This window comes from Python bivittatus, unplaced genomic scaffold (genome assembly GCF_059951505.1).
Source record: "Python bivittatus isolate LINGU-HERP-01145 unplaced genomic scaffold, Pbiv_v1 ctg000330_np1212, whole genome shotgun sequence".
Taxonomy (NCBI): domain Eukaryota; kingdom Metazoa; phylum Chordata; class Lepidosauria; order Squamata; family Pythonidae; genus Python; species Python bivittatus.
The window spans coordinates 1,174,453-1,182,460 of NW_028277058.1; the positions used below are offsets into that span (position 1 = coordinate 1,174,453).

At 46.7% G+C, this 8,008-nt stretch overlaps 1 protein-coding gene across 3 annotated transcripts in view; it reads right to left on the reverse strand.

Moving 5' to 3' along the window:
* Positions 1-7,665, reverse strand: part of CELSR1 (cadherin EGF LAG seven-pass G-type receptor 1) — a 170,597-nt gene extending 162,932 nt beyond the window's left edge. Inside the window, exon 1 of one of the 3 annotated variants that reach the window (XM_088141636.1) lies at positions 3,031-7,665. In XM_088141636.1, the coding sequence (XP_087997762.1) occupies positions 3,031-6,673 (3,643 nt within the window). In that variant the 5' untranslated portion in view covers positions 6,674-7,665. The remainder of the gene's footprint in view (positions 1-3,030) is intronic. The other 2 variants (XM_088141638.1, XM_088141637.1) reach the window with 2 other exon arrangements.
* Positions 7,666-8,008: the final 343 nt, after the last annotated feature.

The following is an 8,008-nucleotide window of genomic DNA, read 5'->3' on the forward strand; positions in this document are numbered from 1 at the left end:
ATGTCTCTGCTTCACATAGCTGTATAGAGAATTTAATGTTACTGATTGCCTTCCAGTAAATTCTCATTCCGTAATTAGTCACTATTGCAGCATTTTCTTTTAGCAGCGCTCATAACGTGCTACCAGAATTTGCCCAACAGCTAAAAAAGCTTATCAGCTCCAATGATAAGATTTTTCTGACACTACAAGAGGACTGACATATGTTGCTAGTACATTTATAGATTCCATTTATGTTCATTTTGATGTTAGAATTCAGGCACTGATTCCAACATGCGTACATGTTGTATCTGAAGTAAATAATTATGAATTGCATTCTGTTCCTTCAAATAATCCAGTCATTTATCATGTCTGAAATACCTTTCATTTAGGCCTGAATGAAGGGGGTTATTTAGATTTAAGTTTAGTTCCACAGGGAAATCCTATGGACATAACACACCTGAAGACAATAGTCTTAAGCACATGTGTTAAGTAATAAAAACACACAACTGTATTTGAAAGGTTAGCATGTTAAATTCTTTTTTTTTTTTAATGTTAGATATATTATGGCATTCTTTGTATATCCATCCACTGGAATCTTTAGAGTTACTGTAGTGAAAATCCAAGCGTAAATTCTCTCTTCTACGTTGAACTTTATCAACCCATGTAGTACAGTTCGAGGTTTATTTTATGACATGTTCTTTATCTTTCAACATTAGATATTATTATTCTGTTATCAGTTGATTCAGCTTGATTATGACCATAGGCATAATCCAAAAGCAAGTCACTGCAAGCCAAGATAATCAAGTCAACTCAGATATTATCTCTGAAAATCTCTACCTAACACAGAAGTAACTAGTCTGTTAACTACAATTATTCATTTGTAAAGCTCTGAATGAAATCTCAGTCAGTTATCAAGTATACTTAGCATACTATCTGGACAGATGTTGATTTTTTGCATATTGTATATGGAATATTCTTTTATTTAAATTGTGAGCTATCCAGCTGCTTAAGGTGGCATCTAAATCTAATGAAATAAAGAATAAGTTAAAAAAAGTAATACATTTTAATGGTGAGTGTTAGCACTACTTTCACTAGTTGTGTAAGTATGACAGAACACACTGACATTGCACTGACATGACTTCCCTCCTTGGCACTACATTCTAATTAAGTGCTGACAGAATCAGACTAATTTGAGTAACATTTCAGCACAAAGGGGCAAGGAAAAACACCTTCCAAATTTAATATACATGCTGAAGCCATTTCGCACAAAAGCGAAAAGACTATCGGGAGTGAAAAGCATCCCTAACAAGATACTGTTCACAATGAGGCTCAAAAGGTCAACAAGAGCTGCAGCTGGTGGGGAGACTTGCAAAAACAGAAGAATGAAACTGCAAAAGGCTAGACTTGGCCACACTGATGCTATCATTATAAAGAGCAATGGCACAGTTTGAACAACAGTCCAAATGCAAGAGCAGGTTATTCTCTACAAAATGTTCTACATGTTTTTCAGATTTAAATCAACAATAAAATTTATCATCTATCAGCATATAAGCCATTTGAACATTTTAAAGCCATTTTAATATAAGAAATGGTAACCAATCATCAAATAGGATTTATTAGTTTACGTCTGAAACAAAACCTGACCACATTTAAACACATATGAACTGCCTTGCTGAATAGGGTCCTATTTAATTTTCCAGAAAGTAGCTACCCTGATGTGCATGGCAAATTCACAATTAGGACACGATGAAGGAAACCCACTGATATCTCTATCTTGCATGCAGCAACCAGACGTGTATTACAATTACAGAGACTGCTTCTATAATTCTTAACTTCTGAATATTTTTCAAAGTTACTTACAAAATAATAATGAAAAAGCACTCAAAGCCAGTTTAGTCAGACTCAACACAAATGTTTTTAAACTCTCAAACTCCTTAAACTCTTAATATAGTCAAATACAATGGGTGGAGCAAGTCTTGGCTATGGAAATTCATGCCAAAATAAATTTATTAGGAGGTAAAATCCAGCCTAAGTTAAGCATGTTTAAATTCCTTTAATTTCAAAGGAGGGTTTATAAAACTGCTTGCACATGCTTAACATTTGTGTACAAAAACTATCCCCCCAGAATATTGCCCCCAAACATTTTTGGAGCGTCATATTAATGGGTATGTGGAAATGATTTTTCTACTTTAGAGATAGCGATACATTGTTTGTCCTACACTAACATCAATATCAAACTAATCCTTGTTAATACAGTAAATGCATTTAGATTTATCTTGGCTGGGCAGAACCTACTATGTTAATCATCGAACAGGATGTTATGGAATTTGCCCTTAAAGTATTCTACTCCTACTAAAAAAGTGTCTGGAAATAATGGCAACGGATATACAAAAGGCAGGAATTCTGCCAGGTCTTCTGCTCCTGGTCTGCTTTAGGGTTGTTAATACTACTATTACCACGTTCTCCATTTACGTTAATGAACTCTGGGCTTAAAATGCTAAGCATGTAAAATAATTAATTCAATGACATAATTTTTTTAGATGGATACATTACGCATCATTGTGGTCTCACAAGAAAGGTGTTTACCAAGCATATGCTCCAACAGACACATTCACAATTAATTATAAGGCAGTTATATATATATATATAATATATATCCTATAAATGCAGTTAGCACTCATCTGTAACTAGAAAGTCAGGTAAACTTCCTAATACTACTGGTTTAACTATGCTTGAGATTAAGCTTTGAACACATGTGAAGAATCCAGCCACTTATTATTAGTATACGTTCAACATTTCAATAATTTAAACCTAGGCAACAGCTCACCAGCAGAAATACAAAGAACCATTATAACTTCGTTTATCTTATAATTTATCTAAGCAAGCTGGCTGGGGAATTCTGGGAATTGAAGTCCACACGTCTTAATATTGCTGAGGTTGAGAAACACTGCTATAGAAAATTAAAAATAGAAGTGCATGAAATTCCTGTTTGCCTGTGTTATTGCAACCACCATTATCTATCATCACAAACTCCAAAAGATGTACACTTACCAGAAACTGATACCTTCATTATGGCCTCAAGGGGTCTGTTGTTGTCCAAATCTCGGCTGAGCTTGAGTTCTCCAGTAGCAGAATCCAAAAGCAACAGGTTTAATTCATTGCCCTGGACAAAGGTGTAGTCAAGTTGGTCAGATATATCAGGATCATGGGCAGGGATCTTGCCAATCACTCCAGAAGGAAAGCTATTAGATTTGTTGGTGACATAATTGTTGAATAGGATCTGAAAGTCATGCAACACAGGAGGATTGTCATTTTGATCTAGGAGGCGGATGTGCACAGTAGCTCGGCTTACAAGTGGGGCTGAGGTAGCTTGTACCACAATTACATACTCCGTCTGGCTCTCATAATCCAGATCCATCAGGGCTGTGAGGTCACCATTAAGAAGGTCAAGCTGGAAGACCTCGGGAATGTTCCCCTCTACAATCTGATACATGATCTGTGCATTGGTTCCCTCATCAGGGTCTATTGCGCTAATCCGAGCCACAATTGAACCAACAGGACTGTTCTCCTCAATGAAGATGTCAAATTCATCTTGTTCAAAAACAGGGGGATTATCATTGATATCCAATACAGTAACTTGGATGTCAACAGAGGCTTTGAGAGGTGGGCTACCCCTATCCACAGCAAAAGCCCGCAAGCTGTAGACAGCTACATTCTCACGATCCAGCTTGCGCAATGTCCGTATTACCCCTGATGTGGCTTCAATGTAAAAATCTCCATCACCATCATCCCCACCCTGGAAGGTATAAACAAGGCGGCCATTGGGGCCTGAGTCACGGTCTACAGCTGACACCTGCAAAACACTAGTGGACAGGGGCACATCTTCAAAAACAGAGCCCAGGTACCGATCTCGAAGAAAACGAGGTGCATTGTCATTGGCATCTAGAATGAGGATCTCCACATAGGTGGTATCAGACTTCTGAGGGATCCCATTGTCCTGGGCTGTGATGGCTAATGTGTAAGAAGCTTGATCCTCATAGTCTAATTCCATCAAGGTAGTGATTGTTCCTGTGTCAGGATCGATGCGGAACTGAGGAATGCTGTCTTCCAAGATGTAAGTAATTCTTGCATTCTCTCCAGTATCTTCATCAGTGGCACTGATTGTTACAATGGATGTTCCAATGGGCTTGTCCTCACTGACACTCACTGTATAGTGTGAACTCTGGAAAACTGGTCGGTGTGTATTGGCATCTGTGACATTGATGAAGACTTGGACTGTATCAAAGAGAGTTCCATCTGAAGCCGTGACAGTCAACACATACTGCCTTTCCTGCTTATAATCCAGCGGCAAGGCCAGAGTAATCAGACCACCTGCACTCTGACTAGTAATGGCAAAGCGATTCCTTGTGTTGCCACTAGTGATCTGGTAGGTTACCACACTATTGACATCTTTGTCCACTGCAGTCAGTGTCAAGACACTGCTACCTACTGCTGCATCCTCATTCAGCCTGAGCTGATAGACTTTTTCAGTGAAAGTAGGACTGTTATCATTGACATCAAGGACAGTGATAGATACACTGGCGGAGGAAGTCATGACAGGCACTCCATGGTCTCTGGCCTCCACCCCAAAGTGGTAATTCTCTGTAGTCTCTCGGTCAAGCTCAGATGACACTGTAATCCATCCTGTACTATTGTTGATCTGGAAAGGAAAGCTGGTGTGCCCACCTGGGGATGCCATGGCAGAAGGATGAGAGAGCTCAAAGAGTTTGTATTCCAAACGAGCATTGTCCCCAGAGTCAGCATCTACTGCCTGAATGTGTAACACTGAATATCCTATGGGGACATTTTCTAGCACTGTGGCTTGAAAGGGGGTACTCACAAAAATAGGGGCATTGTCATTTACATCTAACACTTGGATGGACACCATTCCACTTGAATTGATCTGTGGAGGCCGTCCTCCATCTTGGGCCTTGATCCTGAGGGTGTACTCTCGAATTGTCTCATAGTCCAGGGGATTGATCAAGTCAATAGAGCCAGAAAAAGAATGGATATAAAACTGGCCCTTCAGATTGCCACTCACAATACTATAATGCACCTGGGCATTGTTGCCACGGTCTCGGTCAGTGGCTTGTACCTGCAATACCTGACTGTTGACTGGACTGTCTTCTGGTATTTGTACCAAGTAGCGTTTCTCGCTGAATTGTGGGGAATTGTCATTCTCATCTTCCACTGTGATATGCACTGTAACTGTGGCACTTCGTGGACCTGGGTCTTTCCCCTGGTCATTGGCTTCTACCACAAGATGATATTCTGAGACTTCCTCTCTGTCCACAGTGGCACAAGTTCTCACAACACCAGAATATGGGTCAATCTCAAAAATTCTTTCTCCAGACCCAGGCTCTAGGATACGATAGAGCAAATTAGCATTGTCTGGAGCATCCTCATCTGTGGCACGAATTGTTAGCACTTCATAACCTACCTCAAGGTTCTCCCTAATGTTCTCTCGGTACTCTGGCTGTTCAAACACAGGATCATGGTCATTGGTGTCACTTACAGTCACAGTCAGGAAGGTGATTGCTGAGCGATGCCGTGGGGACCCATGGTCTGTTGCAGTTACCTGAAGCACATGGGTATCTTTTGTCTCTCGATCCAACTTACGGGTGGTGACTATTGCTCCCGTCTCAGAATCAACAGAGAAGTAATCATTGGATCTTTTGTCAAAAAAGGCCTCCATAGAATAGGTTAATCGGCCTGCCTCTCCTTCATCTGGGTCATGGGCTTCTAGGGTGATGACTGCTGTGCCTGCAGGCTGGTTCTCAGCAATTGAAACTTGGTAATTGGGCAGCTTGAACTGTGGTGGACTGTTCACACTCCTCATCCTCCGAGGCCCTCGAGGCTCAGAATCCCAGTGGCCTTTGTTCCGGGTCCCAAATTGTGGGGAGCCCTCTTGCCTGCTTCTATTCACCTCCAACTTATCCCCTACCAGCCGTTTCACTCCCCAAGGCCTAGGACTACCCAGCTCTACCAGAACATCCCCCTGGGTCTTCTTCAAGCGGCAAAGAAGCTGCAGGGGGATGGTCCCATGGGGAAGGTGGCAGTCTAGTGGTTTCTTCCCAACTTCCCCCAAAGGCTGACCGCTGGGACATGTACACTGTGGGAAGCTTGTCAGAGCCATGAGAGCCCAGAGCAGGGGTTCTCCCTCTGCCTCCCCCACTTGGGGAAGCACCTGCTGCCCACAGGGAGGGGGGAAGCAGAGCCGAGAGGGCAAACGCTGCCCGAGGGGAAGGGCTGAAACACTGGCCAGGCGTGGCCGGGTGGCAGCTCGCTGGTGGGACCCGCCAGGGCCGCCCCAGCCGTGCAGGTAAACCGGCAGGCGGAGCGAGAGAAGGACGCCGCCGGTGGGAGAAGCCAGGCGCAAATGGAGGGGCAGCGGATTTCCCACCAAGCCCGCGCACTCCACCGGCGCCGCCGTCGTCCTCAGCAGCCCGTCGCTCGTCACCTCCACAGCGTCCCTCAGTCGGCGGGGCGTCAGAGTCTCGTCCAGCGCGCAGAGCCACTCCGGCCCCAGCGACAGGTCCAAGAGCAAGCGCCCCGGGCCGCCGCCGCCGCAAAGGAGGTGCAGCTCCCAGCCAGCCGTCGCGAGCGCCAGCAGCGAGATCCACGACAGCCAGGTGGCCCCCGGCAAACGGAGCATCTCCGAGGCTTAGGAGGCAGGGGCGGCGGTGAAAGGGCTACAAAATCCATCCACCCCCCTGAGCTGCTCATCCGGCCTCGTCCATCAGCAGCTGGGGAGCCTGGAAAGGACGAGGCTCCCCGAACGCTCCGGCGCGGGGAGAGCTAGCCAACTTTCGCCCGCCTTAAAGTTGGCGGCGGATGCTGCGATGAGGTTCGTCGAGACGGCGCTCAAAATGGCTCCTCGCTGCCACCCAATCTGGCCCCACAGATCCCGCCGGCGGCCGTTGCCGAGGCTCACCCTGGACGGCGGCTTCTCCAGGCGGACCCCGGCCTCGCCATTACAGCTGCGAACGCCGCGGTTTCTTCGCGCGTGGCGAAGACCCAGTCTCCGTCGGCGGCTCGTCAGGTGCCCCGAAGCCCGACGGCGGGGAGGGAGGTCCGGCGCGGCGTAGACCCAGAACCTCCGCCGGGACGCGCCTCTTCCCCTTCCCCACCCAGGAGACCGGCGCACGCGTCCCTTCTTCTCCGGCTCCCGCCTCGCTTTCGGAGAGCAGCGCAACCTTCCCAGCGAGGCTCCCCGGCCGGCGCTTCTCAGAGCCTCGGTTCCCAATCGAGTCCCGAAGCGCACCGCCTCCGTTCCCTTCGCACGCGCGGGGAAAGTTGGCCTTCTTTAGCGAGTCCGGGCGAGCCGGGAGCGCACGGAGCGCCTCGCCTAGCAAAGTTTGCCCTGTGGGAGCTGCGTTTCCTGCGGCTGCTGTTCTTCGCCTCTCGCTCTCCCTCCGGCTCCTCCTCCCCTTCTGCTCTTTCATGTATTGTCACCAGAACTGAAAGGGTCCGGTTGTTCGAAGTCTCTATGGAGACCGCAGATGGGTCCCCGAAAGACCGAGAACCCGCGCAGCCGCCCGCCTGCCTTCCTGGCAGCGCCAACCTGCACGCCGAACGAGGGCGGTGGCGGCGCTGGGGGCGGGGGCCGAGAGGTGTGTCTGGAGAGGTGGAACGGGACGGGGAGCGTCTGCTGGGGAGTGTTCAGGAGCGCACTATCGCCGAGGAGCTCCCAGTTGGCGAGAGAGGCGGGTGCCGGCTGGCGCTTTAACTTTTCTGGGTAGGCTGGTCACGCAGCGCCCCCTGTTGGCCCAGGATCTGCAGGACGGCCAGAAGCTTGTTGGCAGATGGTGGTTAATCAACTGGTCATAAATCAGTGTTTCCCAACCTTGGCCGCTTGAAGATGAGTGGACTTCAACTCCCAGCTGGCTAGGGAATTCTGGGAGTTGAAGTCCACCCATCTTCAAGCGGCCAAGGTTGGGAAATATTTATATATTAATATTTATTTAATAGTCCAATATTTATACAGTGC